The sequence below is a fragment of the Oryzias latipes genome, chromosome 6 (assembly GCF_053564925.1).
Source record: "Oryzias latipes strain Hd-rR chromosome 6, Olatipes_Hd-rR_3.1".
Lineage (NCBI taxonomy): Eukaryota > Metazoa > Chordata > Actinopteri > Beloniformes > Adrianichthyidae > Oryzias > Oryzias latipes.
This window is the reverse complement of record NC_136242.1, coordinates 26,949,749-26,977,495: the sequence shown is the minus strand read 5'-3', so window position 1 is coordinate 26,977,495 and position 27,747 is coordinate 26,949,749. Positions and strand designations below refer to the sequence as shown.

General features: G+C 38.0%; 1 protein-coding gene across 14 annotated transcripts; it reads right to left on the bottom strand.

Annotated features, from left to right (window-relative positions):
• Positions 1-3,527: 3,527 nt before the first annotated feature.
• ccdc73 (coiled-coil domain containing 73) lies at positions 3,528-26,902 on the bottom strand. Of its 14 annotated transcripts, none has more exons than XM_078948915.1 (22): positions 26,765-26,902; positions 24,444-24,534; positions 24,082-24,222; positions 17,577-17,648; positions 17,407-17,478; positions 17,296-17,331; positions 17,061-17,141; positions 15,502-15,540; positions 15,125-15,259; positions 13,398-13,533; positions 12,700-12,779; positions 12,470-12,592; positions 12,329-12,388; positions 11,621-11,725; positions 10,834-10,944; positions 10,584-10,724; positions 9,435-9,600; positions 7,855-9,278; positions 7,486-7,585; positions 7,255-7,394; positions 4,851-4,927; positions 3,528-4,066 (listed from the first exon to the last, which is right to left on the bottom strand). In XM_078948915.1, the coding sequence occupies exons 2-22, from the start codon at positions 24,486-24,488 to the stop codon at positions 3,889-3,891; spliced, it is 3,462 nt and encodes a 1,153-aa protein (XP_078805041.1). In that variant the 5' UTR covers positions 24,489-24,534; positions 26,765-26,902; the 3' UTR covers positions 3,528-3,888. The 14 variants fall into 14 exon arrangements, with proteins under 14 accessions (XP_078805041.1, XP_078805042.1, XP_078805043.1 ...); XM_078948916.1 differs by having other exon boundaries at positions 7,855-9,275; XM_078948917.1 differs by having other exon boundaries at positions 17,067-17,141.
• Positions 26,903-27,747: the final 845 nt, after the last annotated feature.

Sequence of the window (27,747 nt, the reverse complement as noted above, 5' to 3'; positions counted from 1 at the left end):
AAGTTTAATTTAGATAATAGTCAAAATACCTTAAATTAGTCTCCAAATGACTCTCGTCTAATCAGGAGGTCAACATCTAACATCCGATTGGTCAACAACGTGAAGGGCTCCATCTGATTGGTCAAATGCATAAAGGGATTTTTTAAAATGTATTAAATAGTTCATGTTGCCATAAGATTGTTTTTAACATTTAAGGTTTACCATTTATTGCGATTTTCACCAACTTTTTGCGATATGGATATTGCACAGCTTGAAATCGCAATAACGATAAATTTGCGATTAATTGTGCAGGCCTAAGTATGAGTAGTGTCCCTTTCAAAACAGGGAAGTACCAACCTGCTTAATCGATCGATCATGGTGGAGAAATGAATAACTGTGGCTGGAATCATATGACACCAAGTCTTTCATATATCAGAACAGAGCTGTAAAAGAAAACGTCTGGAGCAAGATTCCCGAAACTTGCACCGCTTTGACATTTCCAGGGTTCCTACACGTTTCATCAAGCTAATTTTAAGACTTTTTAAGACCTTTTTAGGACCTTGCATATGAAAAATGACCACCAATTTCTCTGCCTAATTCCCAGCTCTATGGATAAAGAAAAAACAAAATCTTTGAAATTTAGAACAACACTTATAAGTAATAGAGTAACGTAATGATTTACGGTTCAAATTTCAGAAATTAAATTACAATTACTAGACTACAAAAACCCATTACTTCATTACTCACATTTTGGTGCAGTGAATCCACCAAAGACTAATACAACAAATGTGTGTAAAAACTGTGTTCTGACTTTATCTCTTGGTAAAATGAAACAAAACAAATTCTAATAAAATAAGAACAGTTATACATGTGCGCCAATGCAGAGTTGCAGATTGGTCAAAGTAAGATATAAAGAGCGGAAATATGGACGGGGAGCCTAAACTAAACCTTTTTCTAAACTTTGCAACGCCATTGGGTAAGGATTAGGGTTAAGGCAAACTGTATAATTTCCTTTTGGCTGATGATGTCAGATGCAATCTTGTTGTCCAAGTTCCTCTCCAGAGCGTAACTCCAAGACAGCTGGAGGCCAGCAACTTCTTCTGTTGCTTGACATAAAATATCATCAATGCAATGTAATTTAATTACCACTGTATTAAAATGCACACATCTGAAAAAGCCTCTAAAACTCAAGAAAATCCCCCTGATTTTGTTCCAAAATGTTTGTCTTTTATCCTTTCCTCTCATTGCTGAATTTCTCCCAACTGCTAATACATGGTGTCTCTTTTGTCTTGTAACAGATGTTGGAGGTGATTCTCTTTAGCTGTTAGAGTTGCTGTAGTGGTCTGCTATCTGTTCTCTCATTTCTGCAGATGATAACTTGCTCTTTTGTCTTGCATCAGATGTCCCAGTGTTTCTGTCTCTATCTTGTCCTCACTAATCCCACCCAGTGCTAGTGGATAAACCGAACCTTTTTCTGGACCTTGTTCTGATGGAAGTCTCTTCCTGTTCTTCCGTCTGAAGAAAGGATGACTTTTCACTGTTGCTTGAATCCTTTTTTGTGTGTAAAGGCCATCCTCTTTTGCATAGTTTGGCCGGTGGTGCGACTTATATATGTTTTTGTTTTTTTAATAAATAGGCTCACATTTATTTTAAATACATTTCCCAAAAGTGTGACTTGTATATTATTTTTTCTTCTTTGTTATGCTTTGTTTTGAGTCCTATACTCTGGAGCGACTTATAGTCCAAAAAATATGACAAATGTTCAAGATATTATTTCAACAGAATTAAACTGAAGGAAAAGCAGGAAACACCTCAGAGTATACCTGAGAGGACTTCAACTAAAACCAATTTCAGTATTTATACTATTTTTTTTTCAATGACGAGGCAAAATGGTTTTGCTATCTATGAAGGATTAAAAGTGGAATAAAACCTAAACACTGCAGTAGCTCCTGGAGACGCATCGATGGAATGTGAATGTCAGCGATCTCTTTATTTACTCTCCATATAAAACCATGAGCAGTAATTAAAAGCAGGTATCCTCCCCAGCTGGAGGGTAATTGGCTGTTTCAAAGAGCCAACACTTTATATGAGGGGAGTGTGTGGGTGTTGGCAATAAAGCCAGAGGAGAAACCGAAACTGCGAAAATACAGAACCTGTATGTGTTTGTGTGCACAAGTGTAGTAAAATTAACTCCACTATATTTCGCACCTCCTCCACCTCTCCTCCCCTCCTCCTGGAGAGGATAAGGGTCAGCAGCAATGGTCTAAGTCATCAACTGCTCCGGATTTCTTTATGAGGACATTAACATTCGAGCATATTCATTATCAGTAAGTGTAGTAAGATGGATCAAACGCAGAGCCTGTGCTGCCATTAAAGTCTGCGTCCTTAAAATTAGAAGAGGATTTTTGTGAAAGCTCAAACTAAGAAAGGGGGTGGAGTTTTTGTCTCATCAGGCTAACAGGGTCCACTGTAGATGCTCTGGTTTTTAAGCTGAATTTTATTCTATTGTTGGTGTCCTTTTTTAAAATCCAGTAGCTTTGGATCCTAGTGTCCCAAACTCCTAAATTTCTTTTAACGCTATCAAAGTGAAATGTTTCTACACCTATAGTGTTGAGTTTGGTTGACCTAATTATGACACTATTATTTGAATATTTAGACAAATATAGTAATTCGTTTATTAAAACTAAATTTTACTTTACTGTAATATAACTGAAGAAATACTCCGCTTTTACTCCCTCATGCTGCAGCTTCACTGTCGTTGACAAGGACAAACATTTCCTAACTTATCTGTAAGGTATTTTCCATATATGTATTTAAGTTGCTAAGCATGAGCTGCAATCAGAAGAGTATGTATGAGATGTAATAATGATAGAATGAGTTATTATAGTGTGAAGAATAAATATGATTGTAATACGTTTTTTGTTAAGTTTAAATAACTTTATTATGGTTTTGTAGCAACTGTATTGATTTATTCTTACTTTATCCATTTAGAATTCACTAGCATTCATCTAAAATTGAGATGATTTAGTGAATGAATGCATAAAAGTGTACAGAAACCTCCAAACGGTAAATATCAAAGTAATCCAGGTGTACGGCGAGCTGCTGCATAATCTTTATGTTCCACTCAGGGGACATAAAGTCAATGAGAGGGCTGTTAAAGTGTGTTAATTAATGTTCACTAATTGATTTCTGTAAATTAGGCTGAATGTTTACTGTTAATTGTTCTTTCTCTAAATTATAGTTAATTAGTGTTAAACCGGTTGTGGTTTAAACACAAATGTCTGCCTTTCTGACAGCAGCAGCTGTATGAACACAACACCGCGCAGACCAAAGGTGCCTCCACAGTTAGCGCCCCTCTGAGACACAATTAGTGCTTTAATTAGGGTGTTAATTGTTCCTGGCCTTTGTATGTAATCACAGTGAGCTGTTTAATCTGCTGTATGCCGAGAAATGACATGTAAACTAGTATTTCATTGCAATAACTCAGCTATAAATAATTAGTAATTGTAAACTTCAGTTTTAAAGTCAAACTCACAACTGAAAACAGATTTTTCTTGCAGTATTCTTAGTAAATATCTGGGAAACAATTTACAGAACTCAGAGTTTGATATGAACTTATGGTGTGAGTGGATTTGACACTTTTTGCATCTAATTTAACAATGAAATCACATTAACCATTTATACTATAAGAACAAGCATTTTCTATTTCAGCTGACATATAGAAAACTCTGCCACAAAAAACGAACTTGCTTTTAAACATATACAAAGATTTTTAGAAACTAGAACCTGAGGCACAAATAAGAAATAGAATTCAAGAATAAAATGTGAGTCAGAACTAAACAGTTAAACTAAAACCTTCCCAAACGTTGCCGACATTTTTAGCTACTAAAGAGTACGAGCAACGATGGGTCAGTTGTCGGTTCGTTGTCTTTTAGATGTTCGGAGTCTTTCTGCGTTGAGGAATCGTTCAATCTTGGAGACCTGTTCCCGAAACAATGTCTGCTGGTTCTCCATCTCCAGAGAGAAGGACGGGTTCGACTTTGGTCCTGAAATCAGGCCTGAAGCTGAGGTGGAAGCTCTGCTACACCTGAATGAAAGAATGTTAAAACGTATAAACTCCTCATATTATTTGGAAATAAAGGACTACGGCAGAAATCATTCATTTCATTTAGTGTTTGTCTTAAAAGTAAAATGCATTAGTAAACAAAGAGACAAAGGCCTTTCACTCAGGACAACAGAGATGTCGATGCATTCCTTTATTTCTAGTCCAACAATTACTGAACCTCTGCTTTCTAGTCTTTTCCCCTTAAATAGCTTCAGAGTTGAGCAGTCTGTGGGTAAAGGGAGCCAAAAGAGAGCTAACACTACACAAAATAAAAAAAATCGCATCACTGAATTCCTTTAACTAAATGATTTTTAAGTCTTTTTGTTGGTCATTTAAGTTGGTAGTTTTTGTTCAACTCATTTTTATTCATTCCCTTCTCATGGACAAACCCCTCATGAAACCAGAAATCTGTGTCTAGGATATCAAAAACCCGTGGTAAATAGTGTCCAACCTTTTTTAGGCCACTGACCAGACAAACTTAAAATACGAAACAATTAAATTTAGCTTTTTATTCATTTTCTTTTAATAGATTTGCTCCTTTTTTGATGTAGACAGTATTTTCACATTCATAATATGAAATAATTTTATATAAAAAACTGTAAAATAAGGACCCTAAATAAATAGGTTGCTGTTCTTCTCTTTAGAATATTATAGACTGTGGAAGTCAATTTGCATCATATAATTATATTTTTGTCAATTAGAATGACAACATGGAATTGTTTATGGAGATTTTTTGGAGTGTTGATGATTTACTTTTTGTACTTACTCTGGTACGTTTTGCAGTGGGAGTTTGCCAACACTTCCAGAAACATCTTGGAGACGGCTGATGGAAGCTGTACTCTTCTATGAAGACATGAATACATAGACTGAATTATTGGTCCCCTTTTATGAAGACCCCCTCCACCCCTCCCCTCCAGTGTTCCCTGCAAACACTTCAAGCTCTCAAGAGTTATCAAATTTAATCAACTCAAACTTTATGTATAAATCAATGTTTATGCTAAGTGCTTCAGAGTTATAATGAATGAAAGTTAATTGAAAATCAACCAATGAAGGTGAAGATGAAGAGGTTTCTTTTATTGTTCAGCACAATATTTAAAAAAAATGAATAGAATAGGTCTGTTTTGGGACTAGAGCTGTGGTTCACCTTTTGGCACATCCTGGCAGAAGTCGCCACAGCGAATCAGATTCGCACAGGTGGATTAGCAGAGAGTTTTACGGCGGATGCCCTTCATGACACAGCCCTGTATTTTAAGGCACAGTCTGGGCAGCAGCGCAAAACCCACGCTGGATGAACCTCATTGCTTTTTCCTGCGTGCCAGGCCGACATCCAGCCAACTGAGCTATCCAGCCGCTTCCTTTTCTCTTTACCACTGGGGGGGTTTTACTTTCAATAACAGAGTCAATTTTATCTACATGTATTTTAAGAAACGAAACATAATATTTTGAGCATAAACAAGATTTGATCCTCTCCAGCCTCTGTACTTCCTGTGGAAAGGCAACGGTGACTGACAAACAAATGCAAGGTAGGCCAGAGACGGCTGGGTCAGCCTGAACTCTGCGTGACATTTTTCCAGTGTTTCCCACAGACAAAAATGAAGGCTTTAGCCTTCGCCGGCAGTTGTTGAACTACCAGAGCAGTCTTTCCTCCCGCTGCACCTCAGGCATTTTGTGCTTTATCTCCTTCAATTGCCGGCACCTGGATTGTATAAAACACTGAATGACAGAGCACCGATGGTGACAAAAGAAATGAAAGTGAATAAGAGAGAAATAACAACAAAGTGGAGAAGGGTGAGTGAGAGACACATGATGAAGTGAGAGCGGAAGACGGAGAGAGCGACGGATAATGACTGAGTAAGTGAAAGAGGAGAGGAACCCCAAGCATCATTAGGTAGTTTTTCCTCCACAGGTCATTCGTTCTCAGTCTGGCTGTTACGAAGCATCTGTGGGTTCAACGTACATCAGCTCCGTCGTTTCACTCAGCACCCGGCTTAACGTGACCTCAGAAGAGAAAACCAGCTCCAAAACTCCTCAATATTTGTTAGCGCATTCCGTTACCCACATTCAAAAAAAAGGTTTACACAAATACTTTTGAGTTGTCTAGGTCTTCAGGAACATGTCAATGTATTGCAACTGACATACTCATTAAGCTCCAGCACACATTTCCCCTGAGGGCCGCTAGGAGACAACTTATAAAATGATGAAGTTTAGAGTTTAAGGACCAGAACTGACCTTCAATCCATTTGTTTCATTGTAAGGTATGCAGTCATGCAAAAAAATAAAGCCATTCAGCTCTAAGGCCATGACTTAAAGGTAAACTGGTTCACCCTAAGGATAATTTACAAATACACAATAATAATAATGGATTAGATTTATCTGCGCTTTTTCTTGGTGTTTAAAGTTCTTACAATGTGTCCATTATTCATTCACTCCTCATTCATACTTGGTGATGGTAACTACTGATGTAGCCTCAGCTGCCCTGGGGCAGACTGACAGAGGCGTGGCTGCCGGTTTTGCGGTCTGACCATAACCGGGACATTCATACACAGTCACACACCAGTGGAGCCGCACTGAAGGCAGGGAGGGTGAAGAGTCTAGCCCAAGGACACAGCAACAGCTGACTGGGGGGAGCGGGGATCGAACCGCCGACCCTTCGGTAATTTGACAACCTGCTCTACCACTGCCGCCCAATATTAAAAGTCAGACTCAAATCATCGTTTGATCTATTTTGAAAATCTTCCCAGTGCTCTTTTAAGTATGATGATGTGTTTTTTAGGTAAAATATCAAAAAGCTGTCATTTTCTAGGCCATAGTTTCTGCAGAGCGTCAGGAGTTCAGTAGAAAGTGGGCTCTGAGTTGTGGGCGGGGCCATATGCGCAGAGCAACTTCGCCCCCCTTCCCTTTCCCGTTGCTGAGAGCTCTCTGTTTATGGCCCAATGCGTCACAAAAAAAGTATTTTATCAAATGCTATTTTTTGTTTGCTCCTGATTTTAAGAAATATCCAGAAATGCAATTTTGGAACTAATTTTTCTAACATAGCTCCTCCATCATCAGAAAAACGCCAAAGGAAAGTTAAAAAAACAGCAAAAAAAAACTATTTCCATACATATTTTTCCAGCTTCTCGCATCTGTAAGTTATCTCACGAAAAGCCTAATACTTCTTTAAAACGTACAGTTTCTCCTGCTGGGGATTCACTGCAAATCCTTCCTTTTGCTTCCCACTCTCTTTCATGTCGTTTCCTGGAGGTAGCTGCGTCTGCAGAGCCACTGGAGGCACTGAGCAGGTCTGACGCTCTCATCATCACCAGGGGAACTGTCAGACAGAGTACAAGGGTCACCGTCAGCTGATCCCAAGCATTCAACAGCGCTACTTTGCATTCTTCACATATACGTTCCGCCATCACCTTTGCTTTGCCTGTTTTTGATAAACAGGGATGCTGAGACAGGCTGACGTGCCTGAATCTCGTCAGATCCGACGGAATTTAGTCCAGAAAAAAAGCCTCCCTGTGGACAGAAATAAAGGCATTAAAATGCCAAAACAGGCATTTTACAGTTGCTGTTGTTCACAAAAATGTCTGAAAAACTGGATTCCTTTATGTTCTTGTTTATGTATTATGTGGAAACAATGACATTTTGCAGGTTGTAAATCAATGTAATTAATTACTGAATAAATGTTTGAACAAACACTCTAGAAGTCTAACAAAAGTTGAAGTAGATAAGGTTCGACAGAGAGTTTAATATGAATTTTATGAAAATATATATTTTTGAAATACCTGTCTCAAGTGATGTAGATCTGGCTTTTCTCGAGAGCCCAACGTTTTAATCCGAGCTTTGTTCCAGTCAAATAAAGAATTGTAATTCTTCATGCCGGCCACAGAAGATTCACTGATCTTCAGTGAGTTGTTGCTCTCGTGACTGGAATGGATGGAAACCTTTGGGTGAGTTTCTTTTTCCGCTGCGTCTTTGGGTGTGTCGTTTGACATTTGCTTTTCATATCGTCCAGTTTGTGCTTCAGGGTCGTGGTACGCGGCCTCCTCTGTTAACCAGCATGTTCTAACGGATGTGCTTACAGTTGTACAGGTGCTGTTTTCACATGCCTTCACATTGAAATGTCCTTTCCTCTGATCGGCATCCTCAGACGGGCTTTGAAGTTCAGCTTTAGATGGGTTTATTTTGACAGATTCAGACTTCTGATGCACTTGAGCTTCGTCGACGTGTTTCACGATGGAATCAGTGTCTGAAAAATCTCCAGCTTCCGTTCGCCTCGTTTCAATGGGAAAGTGAGCCGATAACGGTGTGACATTTAGATGTGAGTACGTTGAAATGTCCTGACATTCGGTAGGAAAATCTGTTGCTTTCCTCTGTGGATTTTCATTCGCAGGCTGGTCAGACTCCTGGCAAACCGACTGATTGTGAAGTGACGGAGAATTCTCACATGAAGTTTGGACGGCATCGTGGCCCAGAGGCTGAGGCTCCTCTGAGCTAAGAAGACCGTCTTCCGGATCAGCCTGGTGCTCCTCATTAAAATGACAAAAATCATTGTCAGTGACTTTCTGAGAGGGAGCCTCTGAGAGCTCACAGCGAGGCGGCTCTTCAGCCATTGGCTCATTGACCTGCAGAGGGACCGTGTCCTCAGTCACATCTGTACCGGCCTGAGCTACCATCTTTTGGTCTGGTGCATGCTGGGCCGTCTGTCCTCTCCATTCCACTTCATTCATTGTGTCTCCATCTGGTTGATCATTTCCTTGTGTTTCTAAATTTCTGTGCCCCTGTGGTTCTATTGCCTCTTTATCTCTTATCTTTTCTACACCACTTTCATTCTTCACATCTTCATCACGAATGTCTTCCCCGTCCTGATGATCTAAGCTACAGCCTTCCTGTTTGTTGGGTTTTTCTTCATTTTCTTCCAATTCTTTGTCATGTTCTTCATTTGTCTGTAAATGTGCTAATTTATCTGGACTCTCACACTTCCGACTTGATGCAGTCTGAATGTTAACATTGCTCTGGAGAGCAGCAGCATCACTCGGATCATTTGGAATCAAATTTGAACTAGGATTTTGTTCTCCTGCTTCAAAGCTGTTGATGATACTGTTTGTTGTCCTAGTCTCTCTGGACGGTACTGGGTCATCACTTTGGAGGAGCCGGTCGTCTATTGTAGTTGCTGGTTGTGAATGCGGGTGTTTATCTGTCATTTCTTCTGAAAGAAAATTAATAACCAAAGAAGAAAAGCAAGAAATGCAGTGACCACATACTTTGTTTCATCAGTGTTAAGTTTGCATTATTTTGTGTAAAACAGTATTATTTCTTTAAATTGATCTGTTTTTAATCGTATTAATGAAGTCAGCTGTCTGACCTGTAGTTGTTCCGGCATCAGCTGCAGACGCAGCTTCTGTCTCCTTCTGATTCCCCTCATTTGCTTGAGAGGACATGAGGTCCTGCAGGCTGCAGTCAGGCCGCTCAGAGCTGTGGATGCACTCAACAGGGATTTCACCTTTGCCTTCCACTTCTGCTGAAAACAGCTGAATAATAACAGAGAATTGTTGAAAAAACAGAGGTAACTTGCCAATGATGTAGCTTTATATCACTTTTATTTTGATTTAAAAAAAACAGTTGAAATGTTTTTAAAGCAATTGATTCTGAGGATTTTCAAGTTATTTTTTTCTTTTTCTAACTTATTCATGGTTTAAGTTCATTTTTGTGTTCATTTCTGGTTTGTTTCACCAATAAATGAAACAATACCTAACTTGAAAAAATAACAACCTACTCTAAATATAGAATTTTATTAGGAATATTTAGCAGATTGAGACTGAAATGTAGACAGCTCAAAGTTTTGTTTATTAAATTTCACCTTTCCTAAAAAAAAATTCTAAAGAACACAAAAGAACCCAAATCAATTAATTATAAGATTTTTAATCTATTTTAAAACAAATACAATTTTAAAAAAAGCATTATATATTTAAAAACATTAACCAAAGGGTCCTAATTGTTGTGGTTTTACAGCATTTCTGCTTCTGAACTGACCTGGACACCGGGACAGGTCATTGACAGCCTCTGTGATTGTGAGGCTGAATTAACTATATGACGCATTGAGGGAAAAGTATGACTTTGCAATGAACCCTTTGCCTCCCCAAAAGTCAGAATTGTCTTTTAATACTATATTTACCTACAAAATTTTTGAACTGGTTGATAGTTTTCTGTCTTCGTGTTGAGTTTTTGGTCAGTTCTCACTTGGCATCTCCACCAACTGGTCTACAGAGTTGTTCACGAAGTTATGAAGAGCGTGAGGCCTTTCATTTGCACTTTTATCACTTTTTTTTTGCTTGTCTTTATGTTTCATCCATCTGTCTTACTCAGCAAATTGGTGAAGTGTTGGTCCATTTTAATTTAAAAGCACTCAAAGCATACCCCGCTTAAATCATCTAAAATTTTCAGTTTGTTTAAAGGAGGCAACATTTTGAATCATTCAATGCTGTTATTTTCTTGTTGATGAAGAGCCGTGTACCTCCTCTTTGTCTGTGCGATGAACCAGACACTTAGCCTTTTTGGAGAGTTCAGAATGTTTCTGCTGAAGGACTTCATGAGCTTTTTCTACTGATTGTCGGTCTTCCTGCTCATTCTTGATTTGATCCAAAAACATATCCTTCTGTTTATGGACAAACAGAAGTCAAACACCTGCTTTTCCTCCACATACAACCCAAAACATTAGAAAATATTGAATCATCGCTGTCTACAAACTCCAGGTTCTGTCTGACCTCTTTGTCCCAGCGGCTTTTGGAAGCCGTGAAGCTCTCGCTCAGCTGGGCCAGCCTGTCCTGCATCGCCTTGCTTTGCTCACGCATCACCTCGTGTTTGTGCTGAAGGGCCTGCAGTAAAATTAATTACCCGTAGGATTTGAATGCAATACTAAATATTTTTATACGTTTATTTAACAGGAACAAAAGGCTCTGAAACAGGGAAGGGAGAAGAAGAGGACTTCTTGCTTATACAAATCAGCTGGCTTGTGTCATTTTGATAATGATGTTAATAAATGAATGAATGTGAGAATTAAAATGAGAAAGGAAGCCGAGCAGAAAAGAGAACAATAAAGTGCAAGGCCGTAAACAAAGGAGCACCCAGGCCCCCATTCAGCTGGGGAAAGGCCTGTTGTTACAAATGTGAATGTTGTGATATACAACTCCATATTCATGAACAACAGACATGTATTTATTGTTTTTTGTAGATATGTAATCCTTATTTAAAGGTATTCATGTCAGTGCTTTGTACCCTTAAAGAATTCAAATGTAAGATAATCATAATTTAAACAAACAATAAGGACGAGAAAGCAGTCAAGTGTAAGTGATGAGGTACAGTAGTTTAAAAGGTTAGATTTATGTGTCAACAGTTCTGCAATTATAATTTATAATTTACATTTAAATTATAAATACAAAATACTGAAAACACACATTTAATCTAAAAAAAAATCCGACCTTTACTTTATAGGTTACCCTTTGTCCTTCTGTTTTAAAGTAAAATTGAGGGGCTGTGAGCAAATCTTCTGACCTGGAACCTCTCTGTTTGTGTCTTTAGCTCCATTTCTACTCTTCTCACTGTCTGTGTTTGCCGTAGCAGCAGCTCCTGTGTTCGCTGCAGAGACCTCAGCATCTCCTGTACAAATGAACAGACGAAATAGTTGAAATTGGTTCAAAGACCCCCTCCGCTCATCTTTTAAGCTTTTTTAAACACATTCTCAGTGGTTGTTTGTTTATATTGAAGCCACTTTTACCCTTAATCCCCAAAAACCTTCGTCATTTTCTAGGACATACTTTCTTCAGAGCGGCAGTAGTTGATTAGAACTTCATCTCTGAGTTTTGGGCGGCGCGTTGGTGCAGAGCAACCCCACCTTCCTTTCCCTCCCTGTTACTCTCCCGCCCGCTAGCTTAAAGCCCCTCACACCCCCAACCTAACATTACCAGTTCAATAACAATGGAGAGCAACATTGGAGCTATTTAGTCGTACAGTTTAGATTCAGTTGCCTGCTCCTGATTCTCAACGATTAAAAAAAAATTTATGCACTTTTGGGCTTCATTATCTTTATATATGTTCTCCATCACCAGAAAACACCACAAGAACATGTTAAAAACACCAAAAACACCATTTTCAACTGAGTGGATTTTTAAATGATTCAATCACAAACTTTAAAGTCCATTGAATCCTACATTCAACTATAATTCTTAAAGAGAATAAAGTTGTGTTTTTTTAGTTTCTTACCTGCTTTTCTGCCCTTTCTGCTAAATTTTCCTTCTCAAGTTTTCTGTTTATATCTTTTTCCTTGAAAAAAAAAGAGGAAGCACATTTTGTCTTCAAATTTGGTTTTGGGTTTGAAATGTTTGACTTTATGGAGGGTTTTACCATGATGAGCCTCTGCTGCAGCTCCTGCACTTGCTGCTGTCCCTCTGCTTGACTGTGGGTCTTCTCATAGCGGACTGATGTCATCTTGACCTTAATAAGCTTGTTATTGACCTCGTCCAGCTCCTGTGAGGCAATCATTCAGAGCACATTGAGGATTTAATCCAGCCTATATTAGGCATGATCATACTAACAAGTTATATTATGAGCATTTTTCTTTTTGAAAATCATACCTTTTTCAGAGACATAATCGTTGCCTCTTGTTTTTGGTTGGCAAACGTCAGTTTTCGGTTTATCCTCATGGCCTCATCAGCTGAAGAAGCAACCATAATGTTAGCAGCCCAACATTTTAATATAACAGCTACATGTTCAAGTCAAAGCTCAGGTACATGAATAAAAACAAGAAGAACACAGAAGGAGAAACGTTGAACTAAATCAATTATGAAAAAGACTGGAATGTTTCAAAAATACGCCCACTGCTTTTTGTTAACAAACCACTTCAGTTAGAGGAGAGCGTGTCAGATAAGTGAGCAGAAAGAGCTGAAAGTTACTAAGCAGGAGAATAACAAGATGGATAATCTAGTGGTGTGGGAATTCTGTCTTGGCTCACATCAAGCCTGTTCACTGCAGCAGTGTGCACAGCGGACCCGTGAGAATTCCTACAGCCGCAGATTATTCTTCAATGAATTCTCCTGAAGGAGTTTTTAAACAAACGTGACAGTGACCTCTGCCCGTAACCCAGATCTGCACTCCAAGCCGATGATGTGGATAAAGTGAAAAAGATGAAGTGGCAGAAGCTTTCTGTAGGAATTAACGTTCTGCTGGTCTCCAGGAGTTTGGAACAAAAAACCGTAAGACTGCAATTTGAATTCAAAATGCCCTTTGAGCTGTTATCCTCCTGCTGTTTCCATCTGCTGACTAGTGGTTTTACCATTTTGCTGCAGCTGCTCGTGAGCCTTCTTGACCATGGCGCATTGTTTGGAAAGAGCGCTGAATCTCTTCTCTACCTCCCCCAGCTGATTCAGGTGGCTGTCCTTTGTCCGACTCTGCAAAGCTAGTTTCTGTTCCTGCAGACGGGTCAATGAGACCCTAATGAATGAGCGCGCTGAAATATAGAGGGAGTCTCAAAAACCACAGAAAGTAAATTATGTGAAGAAATGCTTTGACCAGAAAATTTCTGTAGACAAGGATAAAGATGTTAGAATATAGGTGTCATTTTTCTGTAAGACACAGCAGGTTCTTGGTTTAGATCACCAGGAAACAGTGGCAGGAAGTTGGTGGGGGACCTGGCTGCAGACAAGATGGCGCCAAGACATCATTCGCTGGAAGCGGAAATTCCACATTTTCAGTATAGTAGCACCTTTTATTAAAACTATGAAAGTGGGATAAACAGTTACGACCTGCAGTACAAAATAAAAGTTTTAGTATGCAAGATGAGCTTTAAATGGGGCAAAAAACGCGAAAATCGTTTAATTCCTTTCAAAATTGATATGAACAAAAAGTGTTCGGATTGTAAAACTGTTAACCCTTTTACCCGTTTACATTCCTTCAACAAAAATCAGCGTTTTCTGTCGCAGAGAAAAGCGGCTTTGCCCCGGTATGCAACACTTTATTTTAGTAATGTGTTGCACACCGGTGAAAAGAAGCGTTGCAAAGCAGTTTTTCTCTGCGAATCAGATGATTTCTGTTGATCATGTTAGGAGTTGTGGTATTTCAAAGTGCATGGTAGGTTCTGACAGACATCTTCAGTGTTAAAGGTTTAAAGCTTAAACTGGAAAAAAAAACGTAACTGTTAGGGTCGCAGTTAAATAAGTCTTGTTCGTCGAAAAAATGAACAAATAAATAAATAAAAGTATTTTTCGTCCGAAATGGGTGTGTGTGTGTGTGTGTAAGAGACATGAAATTCTGGTTCCAGCTAATAATGTCTTGTCTGCAGCCAGGTTCTCTTAGAAAGTTGTGGCTCTTGTTTGCAGAGCAGTGAGCTTCTGGCCCGTCCAGTGTTTTCTATGATCTTTTTTCAAACTGCAATTTTTTTGTCTGCTCCCAATTTACAATTAAGAAATACTCAGAAATGCTTTTTTAATCTTAACTTTTCTTTATAAATGTCTCTCATCATTAGGAAAATGCCACAAGAGCTTCTTAAAAACACAATTTTCATAGGAGTGGATCTTTAAAAAAAACTAAAATTAAACAACGTTTTCTGCCGTGAAATGCAACAGGACTTTTAATTGTCTATGACTTTTGTTTTTCTTATCACTTCTGCAGTTTTTGCAGTTTAGACATAATAGACACAATAAGTACTGGTAATCATAAAAAAGGAAATAAAGCCAGTTGATCCCCATTCTTTCAGTTCATCACACTATGCCAAAAGGAAAGAGCAATAATTACTGCACAGGTGGGAGAAAGGATCCACAAAAATATTCAGGTACACTTAGTGGTCATCTAAAAGTTCATGTATTTTGGCTGCCAAGGAAATGTTTACAGATGAATATAAAACTTGTTTTATTTTTCTTCAGTATAGATCTCTGTCCCGTTACTGAGATAATTGTGAGCTCATCATAAAATAGGCAGTAGAGAATGTTTTCAAAGTTGAGCACATCAAGCGCCTCACTCCATGAGCTGAAGCCAACTCAAGTTTATGCTTCAAAGAACAAGTACCATTAAATTTTGATTGTCTGTATCAAGTTGAGTGGATTTTTTCCCCCCTCTCACTCCCTTCTCTCTCATTCCCGCTTCACTGTGCTCAGCTCTCCAACTCTGCGATCCACCAGCTCGCCCTGACTCCCTTTCCCTCTGCCGAGGCAAAGAAGGTTAAACAGAGCGAGGAACAGATATAAAATATTTTAATAGAGATATTTTCCCTGCTGTGCTGGCAGTTCAAAGTGTCATCCACTCCCTATCTGCTACTCCTCAAGAGCTCGTCTCTCTGAGCCTATCCCTCCTTAGCACCGGTTCCTCTTTTTTCTCCTTTATTTTTTCTTACTCCCCCCAAACTTATGTCAACAGTTTGTATAAATGGAAAGTTCCCCCCTTACCAGCTCACTTGATTTCTTCTCTAAGTTGTATTTCAGCAACTGTGTAACAACAAGCAAAAGAGACGGTTAGTCATCACCTGAGAATGTGTTGCCATTTAAGAGACAATAGAAAATGTTTCTCATTTAAAAAACACTTGCTCCTCTTTTTGACAGTTTTAGCTTTTGTTTGGCATTTCCATGATTTAGTCTGGCAATTGATCCACCGTAAACTTATCGAACTGCTGACTTTTAAAAGCTAATTTTTCTCAATAATTTCTTTAGCTGTGACATTTACAACTAACTCAGCTTCAAACTTTTAAGCGATAGAGAAGCTCTTAAAAGGGGCATGATGTGAAATCAATGAGCGTTTTACTCTATGTAAATTTTGATTGTTTTAAATGTATTTAGTTTTAAAATTATTGGTTTAACAATTGGAAAGTTGCCTCATCCAGAAGTGCTTTGGGCTTTCCACTGAGGGTTTTGGAATTCAGCCACCTTTTTGATTTATTTATTAAAGGTTAATGAGCATTTTTGCTTCCAATAAAAACAAGAATAGTACTAAAAATGAAATATAAATAGATTTTAAAAATTGGACAGCTATTTCCTAGGATGCTTATTAAAGACAGGAAGATAATATGATTCACTAAAACAAAAGCAAAAAAAACAAGAAGAAGAAATAATAAGAAGTATCTTAACTGTAACATTGCCTTTTGGGTTGAAACTGCATAATTATTTAAGTTAACGTAAAAAACACATTTTTATTTAGGCGTTCTATTTTTGCCCTTTGTAACCAAATATCCACCTAAAAAGATCGCCAATCAAGATGCACCTTTACAATAACACATATTTATAAATTCAAGGTTGACAAGGAAAACAAATCATCACCTTTTTGCCTAAACCCCCAAAAATTTACTGTAATCTTAAAAATCTAAAAAATATACATTAATGTTGCTGTTATAAATGTGCTCAAAATTGATCAATGAACGATAAAAATTCATGCTAATAATAGCAGCATTAGGTTCCACTATTATTATGAATTTTACTTGAATTTTAACTGCATTTCAAATGAGATCATAACGGTTCATTTAGACGTAACTGTGGAATAACTGAACCCTCTGCAGATTGTCAAGGTGCAAAGCAATTAAAGCTCTGCAGTCCTTACTGTCAACGGTGTAAAAATGTGTTAAATTAAGGAATCGTAGTCAACCATGTAACAAGACTGAACACAAATGGGCTTCATTTGAGCCAAACAACGCTCAGTGTCTCCCAGATAGAATATCAAAAAGAGCCTTTATTGTCTGTGTAACATGGCTGGGTTGTTAAAGTGCAGCGGGCCGTGGGCATGGCGGTAAATCACTTGTATGCTGTCAAACCTCCCCAGACGAACTCTCTTTGAGCCAGACGGCGCGTGAACGGTCTAAGCTGATCAACCATGACATTTCTTTATCTCTATGTCCCTTTTAATAATTCAATGCTGGAATATTATCTTTAGTGTTTAAGAAAGAGACCAAATGTATACAGATAAACGAGGATATTGGTCTATCTTCAAGGGGGAAAAAAAGTGTAAAAGTGTTGTGTACCTTTACCTGAAGTGACTTTAGTTCTTCCTTTAGGTTGTTAATCTCCTTTTCTTTTAACTCAGCATTGGCCTGGTGTTTCCCCTGAAATGTCAAATTATTGTTACATTTACAAAATGCAATAAAGACCAAAGTACAGAGGAAAAGAATCCTTCTCAAGGCCAAGGCTAACGGCTGACACCAGCAGATTTACAATCCCACTTATTGAATAACAGTTGAGGGCATTCGCTCGTCGCACCTTCTCCTCTTCGATGTGTCGCAATTTGGCCTGAAACTTGAAAAGAAAAAAACAAGTTATTTTGAGAGAGAGGTGTTCTGATGTGAAAACAAAACAAGCCGAAAGGCACACCTCCTTCTTAGCGGCAGTGAGCAACTCTGCGTGCTGCTTTGTGACTGTTTCATTTTGATGTTGCAGTGACTCCTTATAAAAAATCCAACAAGTCAGTATTGCTAAAGATCTGCTCTTTTGTGCTGAATTGCGATATTGAAAAGTTTACAGTGTTGATGTACAGGTCATACCTTCTCCCACTCCAGTTCCTGTTTCTCCAACACTAGCTTACTGGTCTGATCTTCAAATCGTGCCTCTGCGTCCTAAAATTGAAAAACCAAATCGTTTTCACTAGAAGCACTGCTTCAAAGAAATCATAGACGCTGAGGACATTTCCCTAAATCATGCAGGTAATAACGAGGTGATGGCTGATGAACAGCAATGCAAGTTAACATGATTCAAAGTGAATATTCTCCTCCCTCACTGAGTGAATAGCTCCTTGGAGTTGAGCCATGGGAGCAAGTTTTTTTTTCATTCAGTCTGTGTTTTTTTTGTAGAGAGGAACATTAGAGGGGAGGTGATATTTGTGGAAAGCCATCCCTATCCTCCCTATTCTCTAGGAGAATGCAGGTAAAAACCAATCGCTTGCTATATGCAAGGGACTTTTTTATGTGCATGTGGGAGCAGGTTAACTCAGCCAGTTTGTTTTATAAGTTCCTATTAAAGTATGGTACCAGTGTTGGTTGTTTTTTTCCTTTGGTGGGGGAATAATTACAAATTATGTGAGTGAAATTAAAAGAACATACAAGTATGCAGCAAAATACGGAAAAGTTCATTTCATGTTAATTGAATCAGAAATTGTGAGAAGAAAAGATCAAAAAATGTTCTACTTTTAGCGTGACGTCCTGACAGTTCAGGGCTGATGACATCATAAAACTTTCAAGTTTTTAATTGCTGTTCTGAATGGCTGCATTTAATGGACACTATAACGGGAAAAGTATCTGAAAATATCCAGGCATAAGAATGTGATGGTGTAACATTTTGTGTGGAAGAACTTTTGATCATTCACCCTCAACGTTTGCACTCGTTTTTGAAGTACAAGTTGGGGTTTTCTATAGTTAGGTCGGAAGGGTGACTTCGGGTGCGACTTGTATGTGATTTTCCCTTGTAACCCTTGTGCTATCCTAGGCACTTTAACATTGGGAGTTGGGTCATGTAGACCCACTAGACAGTGCTCTGACCCTTTTTTTTTCAAGGATTTCTGATCTTCACTGGTGTCCATGGATTACCGGTACATGAAATCTTTCCACCTTTATCCACCTTTGTCATGGTAGGGAGAACACATCAATGTAAGGGTGGGGTCATGTAAGATAGCACAAGGGTTAAACAGCAACAACAGCTAGAGGGCACTGTAAGTGTGTTTCAGTATTTGCTTCTAACAGCAAAACAGAAGAAGAAGCGACACTTGGCGACATTTTTCCCAAAGCAACACAGAGGATGAATTTTGGTATTTGATTTTGGTATTTGAAGTGACATTATAAGTTTAGTTTACTTGTTAGCATGTTCTTTATTCTATGGTTATCGGAATAATCCTTCATATGTGACTAGATTCCTTCTATGTTTCATAATGCTAAATAAGCATCAATGTGTTACGATAGTGTAACATGCATTTATTCAGTTCTATTATTGTTATCTCTTCCCTTATTATGATCTGCCTACAAGATGAAATGTCTGTTCTTGGTATTGTATTTGGTTAAATAAGGTGCGACTTATACTCCAGTGCGTCCTATTTATGATTTTGTTCATCTTTATTGTGCTTCTTCTTTTTTGTGGCAGCTCCAAAGCAACTTAAGAGTTCAGTACATAGAAACATTCCCACATGGAAACGTCGACACATTCTCAAATACAAACACTCATTTGGTTGTGCTGAGATCTTAATCCACAACACAACCAAATGCATCCCACACAACTTAATTTTATATTCATACATATGGACAGATATATCTTGTATAAGAAAATATTGTATAAGTACATATCTATCAATAATTCTTTAACTGTTTTTAAATTATTTCACTTCATGTCCCTTTTAAAAGCTGCTCCTCTGTTTGAGTTCAGAGATGAGCCAAGTGAAGTTAGATCAAAAATAAAAAAAAAAGGAACACAAAGCCTTTGGAATTTGACCTGCTGAGGAATGTCCGGCACCACCATGACATCCTCCTGCCTCTTGACCCCCCCACCCCCAACCTCCTTATGAACAGCACAACTACAAAGTGCTTCTCCGCCCGAGGAAAAGCAAGGACATCATTTCATGTTTGTGTTCCAGTTAACATGACAATAACAATAAAAGTTAAACGACTAACATCCAATTTTTTTCTCCCTCTAACCTTTAAGCACACAGACAGTGCTCTTAGTTTGAAGGTATGTGCTTGAGGGGAGAATGCTTTTTATTATTGTGGTTAGTTCTTCTCAAACAAAATTACTCTGTACTTATTGGTCAAGGTCTAAATGACTATTGTGACCCCCAGACTGATAATGTTCATGAAACCAGCATGCTCTGATGCAGACAGCCAGATGACTTTACTCCATTATCTTTATCTGAGTCAACTCCTCTTTAGCCAAACAGCAAGCCACTACTGTTGCCATTTTAAGCAGTTCAGACACATGTAACACACTGCTAAAATACAAATGAAACATGTTCCTGTCAAACAATTCAGATTTAATACATTCTTTTTTTAAATTTTTCAATTGCAAATTAGTAAGGTTTCTGTTTGCATATTCTAAACAGCATTTCAAGGAAGACTCTCATAAAAAGCGATTAACGATTATCTCCAACAGTTTAACATATTTCCTTCATAAACTTGCTTTGTGATTCGGTTCCCCTGGCACCGTCTAGTTCAGCGGTCCCCAACCTTTATGCGCCACGGACCGGTTTGATGTCTGGCAAAAATCTCATGGACATGTTATATGTGGCGGACACACGCTCCAGCAACGCTACAATAAAGGCAGAGACATGTGATAAGATGTACTCTGCACTTTTATTTTGACATGCTAAACATTGTACATCACACAGGTGTCATCATCCTCTCCCCTTCCCACACTCATGGTTCTAAAAAGAAGTAAAAACAACAGGAAGAAATAACTAAGGGTGAAACAACATAACTGCCAGATGAAAAGACCTGTAGGCAAAAAGAAACACCCGTGCTCAACCCTATTTTGACCAAAGCAGGCAAAGGGGATTGATTTGATTCCCTATGATGCCAGCTCTGACAGTAACCCCTGCAGCCTGCAGAATTCAGACAGCAGACCAAACGTGCAGGTGACCGACACTACAGCACAACAAAATAATGACTTGCATGAAAACTGTGGTATTTTCTAAAAATAACAATAAACACGAATTATGACATGAGCAACGTCCCCTCTGCCCGCAACACTCCCTGGTCGCTATTATTATACCATTTAAACGTGCCTTCAAAATAAGTGCATGGAAAATCCAACTCACCACAATGCTGAATGGTGCGAAGGAAACTCCCGTTGGGATAAATCCGTATTTTAAGTAGGACTCCTGATACTGTCTATTAAATGTAGCTTTCTTTTTTTGGAAGTGGAAGGCTCCTCTTCTGTCTCCTGGCTGGGCCTTTACCACTTGGCAAAGAAACTTTCCAAAGACATTTGTTTTTTTAATAATTTTGCAGGTTCCTGGGTTTTATTTTAGCGGTATCCTATCACGTGACCGAGACGAGCGAATTGGCCCGCGTCAAGAGAGACATAGACGGATGTAACAGAGAATCGGGCAATTTTTCAATATAAAACATCTTTCAGATCTAGAAATTTCGAAAGTTATTTTATTTTTTCTGTGCGGCTCGGTACCAAATGACCCAGGGGTTGGGGTCCACTCTTCTACTTAACCAGATCATATTCCAGAACTGATTGCAGGTTCAATTCCCCCTTTGCCTTCCACATGTTGAAGAGTCCCATGGGCAAGATACTGAACCCCACCGAGCCTCTGTTGGAAGGTTGGTGCCAGTGTTCAGCAGTGTGTAAATGTGTGTGTGAATGGGACTGTGACTGTAAAGCACTTTAGGCCTTCGAGGAAGGCTAGAAAAGCGCTTTACAAGTTTACGCCATTTACCATTTAAAGGTTACATTTCCCATTGTGAAACTGCATTCATTATTCTGCTTCCCAATCATGTCTGATCCTTCTCCTTAAGATCCATCTCCCAGTCCATTTTCCAGATCTCTCTGCATTGCTTTCTGCTGATATGCTCACTCAAGTGACTCCTATTTCTGACTGACTGAACACAACTGATGCAGGTAACCGGCAGCAAGACGTGTAGCTGGAAAACATGCAGGGTGATAAATCTTGAGGACCAGGATTGGGCAATCCTGGAAGCAATATATGAAATATCTGAAAACTTTAAAGCCTACTGATGTCAATTAGAGTTTAAAAAGTTTAGTCCACGTGTGAACAGATGCAAACGATTTAACTCATTTCTCCTTTTTCTATGTAAATCACATATTTTCCTGTGGTGACAAGGACATAAAAAAGGATGTTCACGAAGAGCATCCAAAGCTCTTACAGAAGTCGTCGTTTGTTTTGATTCCCGTGTGTTATAAATGCGTGTCAGCAGCATAAGAGAGGCATTTTACTGTCTCCCAGGGACGTTTCATTCCGATTTTAGAGGCAGAGGGGACAGGTGTAACGGAAAGAGTCAACATAAGGGGAAGCTGGGTTAAAAAGTCAACAAAAAAGATGTACCGTATTTTCCGGGCTACAGGTCGCCCTTTTTTACATAGTTTGGCAAGGGGTGCGACTTATACTCCGCAGCGACTTATAGTCCGGAAAATACGGTATATTGGATTGAATCAAACATGCTAGTGTGTTCATTTCAGCAAATTCATAGGCTGATTTTCCCTTTTAACGCAATTCATTGTATCTTGTTTCAGTATTCAAAAACAGCTTTTCTGTTAGTTGAACTTCCTGTTAGTAGTATTTCTGTAATTGTGTTGTGCATCACCAGTGACACAAAATTCCAGTTTTAACCATAAGTGGCATCAAAAAGAAAGAAAGAAAATATTTAAAACTAAAATATTTCAGCATCAGGGTTAGAAATCAACACTCGCCAGTTGCCAAAAGCTTATTTAATACAATAAAGTTGTTTTAATTATGTCGTAACAAGGTCTGCACAATAAATCTAAAAATGTATCTTTATTGCGATATCCGCCTGCTTGATATGTGCATCACAAGACGACGTAAAATGCGATAAATGGTTACATTAAATGTGATAGAGCCCTTTACGCATTTGACCAATTGGATGGACCACTCCATGTCGTTTACCAATCTAATGGATTTTTTGTTAGATACCCGCCTCCCATGTAGACGTGGGTCATTTGGAGCTAGATTGAAGGGTGTATTCAGACTGGACACATTTGGTCTCCTTAAAGTGATCCAGAGTTTGTTTCCCCCGATAATCCTGAACAAATTTAATGTCTGAAAATACCCAAGCCAACCCTGGTCTGATACCAGGAGCAGCTCTCTGACCCATTTTTGGAGGTGGTCTCCGTTCGTTTCCAATCAGACTGAGCTTCGGTTTACTTAGAGATTCTTCAGGCTTCATACAATCCATCCCCTTAGTGGAACAACTGAACCAAAACAGCCACCGTAGCCAACGTAAACAGAGTAGGAATGAAGCAACATATGAGCCGCGAAAAATATAAAGCAACGATTGTCGTGTTATCAAAGAGAAAAAAAGGGTCCGGCTGTTTATTTTTATTACCTTTATTTTAAAACCCCTGAAAACGCTTCTTATATGCTTTTCTGTTTCTTGTTACATGGCATGTGCCCGACGTCATCCTAAAAGCTACCTTGTAGTTCCTTAACAGAATTCTCTCAAAAAAATTCCATAACAGCACAACCATGAGACACAGCAACTTACTGAAATGTGATGGGATGAATTCAGGCTCATTAAAACAACTTCTAATGTGATACACATTGCTCCTTACTGTTTTTCCAACAATCTATATGTCATAAACACTTATTAGTGTATTTTTTTAGCCGTCTTCTTGCCAGTAACATGCTGCAGCATGCCTCCACCGGAAAAAAGCAAGTGTTCATACAGACGTTCAAAACTTGTGAACGAAATATAAAGTTAGTTTGAATGAACTAAAAGAGCTGGACTTTCGTAATTTCTGCATCTAGTTGCTTTGCCCCGCCCTCATAATTCCTGACTAATGAGTGAAGAGATTGTTAGTCACATGGTTTTGTTTACAAACTTTAGTCCGGAGCAGGAAAGTCCCCTTAGGGGGCAGTTTGAATACAGACCAAACACAAGGTTCAGGACTCGATCAGGACCAAATAAAGCAGACTGGATTTTTCCAGGTTATGTTGACATTCATTTAAACAAAACTGTTGCTGTGAAATGGAAATGATTCAATTTTTGTTTTGCTTTTATTCATGTATCACAAGTCATATTGTCATGGCAATATTGATTACTAATATCCTACATTACAAGTTTTCCTCATTTTGTGGAGCCCTAATGTAACTTCTACTCTGTTTGCATTCAACATAATATCGTATTGTAAAATAAAACATCTAAGGTTTTTCTGTGTAACAATTTGGCTGGTAAAAAAATATTGTTTAGATTATGATTTAATAGATTGTTTTTCAATCTACCTGCCAAGTAAAAAAAAATACATTTTGGCCACTGGCTAGCATAAAGCATGGTTTGGTAAAAACAAACGTTGGAAAAGTCTTTATACCCTTCGAATGTGCAGCTCCTCTACAACCTCCAGCAGGTGGGTTTTAAATTCCAGCAGCTGAAGCAAGATGGTTCCTTCACTTTCAGTTTGGCTGTGAGAGCTAGACCAGGACAGCTCCGGCTCTGAGGCAGGCCCAGAAAACTGAATCAGGAGAAACAATGCACTGACTTGAAACACAACAATACTCACCAAACAACTGTTTAGGCCATCAAAAAGAGATGCGGACTCAACAAAATACATACTTCACATCTCCAGAGAGCACATATCATTCAGAAAACAAGCATCTTTACTAAAACTGATTAAACTAATCCCATGATGAACGGCATCCACGTTCTTTCACAAGGTCAAAAGTTGTTACTTACAGCAATGTGGGTGGGGGGAGTCCCAGAATCTGCACTGCCCTCCATTGCACAAGTTCAAGACAAATATATCATCCCACTGGACTTCTTTCACCTAGTAATTGATATTAAAAACATTTAGCGGAAAATTGTTAATAGAATAGGCTATTTAATAAGCAGTAAAATTCTGCTTTCCCACTTAATTACTACATAACCTCTGCTAAATGGCTTCAGAGGATATAATAGGCCAGAGCATTAAACCCTAATGCGTTAGAATCACTGGGATCTAGCCTAATGCTTTTGATAATGACTGTAGAGTTTTTTCCTCTCTCCTTGTTAGATGCCGCTTCCTTTGCAGTTAGAGGATTCACCTTGATAAGCTGTCAATGAACCTTTCCATTGACTCTAATAGGGGTCAGAGCAATAACACAGTGTGGACAAATTGCACTGTCAATGCTTTTTAAATTATCTTTGATATTTAATTTGACCTGTGGATGTTCCTCTGCGACTGCTTCTGCCCCCTCGGCATGGGCAAGAAAATGAGTGACATGTACACAGAAACACACACACTGCGTGCAACAAACACAAAAGTAGTTAAGTGGGAGGTCTCCACTTGTCACTGATCTCTTAATAGAACAGATCTTTTTTCTCTCACAATTGAACTAGGCTCCTATCAATCCTGTTGGAGAATTAAATGATCCCTGATAGGATTGGCTACTATCATAAAACGACTCTGTGACCCTCCAGGCTGAGGAGGGAGGGGATGAGTGCAAATGTGTGTCAAAGTGATGGTGTACAATGTGTCTGATGTACACACTGTGACTGATTGTTTGAGTACAAAAGGGAGTAGTTTCGTTCATTCAGTTGAGCCAGTTTTAACCACCGTCCCTAAAGCAAAATAAAAGAAGTGCCAGTCGTTAAAATAGACCACTTATTAAAAACCTAAGATCAGTGATACCCTCAGGTAACTTTTGTTTTATAACTGAGTACAGAAAGCAACATTAGAAGTGGAAGGGAAAAAAGGCTTTAATATTGTTGTAACTTTAATAACACTGCTGCCGGTATATTACAGCAAATACTAGGGGTGTAGCGATGAATCGATTTCTATTCCTACGATTCAATCAGATCGATCTGTCCGAGGTAAGTTGTTAATCGAATCGGATCAGAACTGTTTTAAAATAGTTTCAAAATTAGATAACTCTGTAATCCATATTGGAAAATACCATTTGGATTGAAGCACGGTATGTTCATTTGAATACAACGTAGCATCACAGCGGACAACACACGAGATGTCAGCAAAAAAACGATGGAACCATCATTTCAGTCCAATGTGTAGAAACACTTTGAATTTTAAGAAGGCATGGGACCATACAGTGTGATTTGATGTTCTAATGATGTTACCTATTTTCATTTTTGTTTAGTAGTTTGTTTACACTTGACTATCTTGCAAGGAATCTGGAAAACTTCACCTGAACTTTTCAGTATCGAGGTATTTATCTCTGAATCACACTGGTTAATTTCTTTGGCTAAAAGTGTTATGGATTGACACCAGGCCAGTGAATCGGATCGTTTAAAATGAACCAAATGTTGAATATGAATCGTTTGGGAGATCATTAATTATGACATGAATTGAATCAAATTATTACACCCTTAACAAATACACTTTCATACAAAATTATTTGTGTTTTTATTTTATTTAACCAGATAAAACCCGTTTTACTGAAATAACTTAATTTGTTGATTTTCCGATTCAACATTATATACATTTCTTTTTACTACATAAAATACTACAAATTGTAGAGCCTGCTCTGCTCATTAATAGCCCAGTTTTATTATCTACCAAAAAGAAAAGGGGGGAAAAAGGAATGTGAAGTGTGTATTGTGGTTATTAATAACATTATTGTTGATATAGTAATAACAATAAATAAATGTAAAAATAATATTAATAAATTAGGCCATATTTGAGGTACCATAACAGTCGTTAGTCTTATCAACTATGCCTCAGTTAAAGATAGTCTAGGCATATAATCTGTTACTTAATTTATTTTTATTTATTTATTTAACTTTTTATTTTCAGATTGTTTCAAACTTCATGTGTTACATGTCTTTACTCTGGTGACCCCCCCCCCCCGGATATATCAAAATTACTCGGACACAGCAATTGATTCACCGAGATGCTAATCATAAGACACATGCTAACGGCTGCATAATTTCAGATGAAAATGTACGGCAAAATAAATGACTATATGCTGAATTTATGCTACAAATGTAAAGTCTTGATGAAAATATTTACTATTCTTTTTAAATATGTTTAACAAATACCACTGTATGTACATATAACTTACCTTTGGCTGTTAGCAAGATTGCTATGGCTAACAGCTCCGATGTTTTATTAAGCCTATAAAGGCTACTACCCACAAGGCAACAATTTTACGGCAAATCTAGAGGGTCAAAAAAGTTACGTGATTTAAATTAAAGTCGTTAAACAAATAAATTCTAGAATTCAGATGTATTTTATTGTTGTTCTAAATAATAAACGTTCAGTTTTTAACCCCTTGACGCCCTTTGATGCAAATACGCATCAAACCACACTGGCTCCAAAATTACCCTAATCTGGCATCCACTGGAAAACAAAATAATAAAGGATTTTTATTTTTTTAATCTGAATAAAAAATTAAGTCGTTGTTTGAAGTTGTTATCATGAAATTACCTTTTTTAATCACAGACGTTTCTCCAAAAGTTTACCTAAAAAGAAAAATAAAGACAGCATTAATGCGGACTCAAGATCCCCAGAGGTTAGTCAAAAGACAGCATTAATGTCTACCTAAGAAAACACAATTTTAATGGCATTGTCTTAAGGTTAACAAGGTTATGCAACTCTGTCAAGATGTTTCATTATAATCATAACCCAGCTCTGATTTTGGTGACAAATACTTTTACTTTGACTACTTCCTAATTTAATATCCACATTGTTCAAAAGAAATGTATCAATGATGAAGGGGGATAAAAATATTTTGATTAAAGATTTGTTTTCTTCAAATCTTTATTCAAAACATAGAAATGTGAAACACACAAGAATCAGAATACTTTATTTATGTTCCAAGGGGAAATTGCATTTACAGCAGAGCTCTTGTCACTGAGTTTCTGCACAGTTGGATATTGAACAGAGGAAAACGCTATTTACAATTTACAAATTTTCAAGGTACACTCCAGGTGTGTTATAAAAATAAAAATAACACAAACAGACATAAATTTATGTTAATAAGTAAAACTGAGAAATATTGTCTGGTTTGGGTAAATAACTCAAAGAAATTCTGAGATTTATTAT

Coding starts and splice junctions, on each gene's coding strand:
- ccdc73 (XM_078948915.1), bottom strand. CDS start 24,488: ATGGAGGGCAGTGCAGATTCTGGGACTCCCCCCACCCACATTGCT. Junction 17,142..17,295: donor GACACATCGAAGAGGAGAAG/GTGCGACGAGCG, acceptor TTGACATTTCAG/GGGAAACACCAGGCCAATGC. Junction 15,541..17,060: donor TAAAGTCACTTCAGGTAAAG/GTACACAACACT, acceptor GTTGTTACACAG/TTGCTGAAATACAACTTAGA.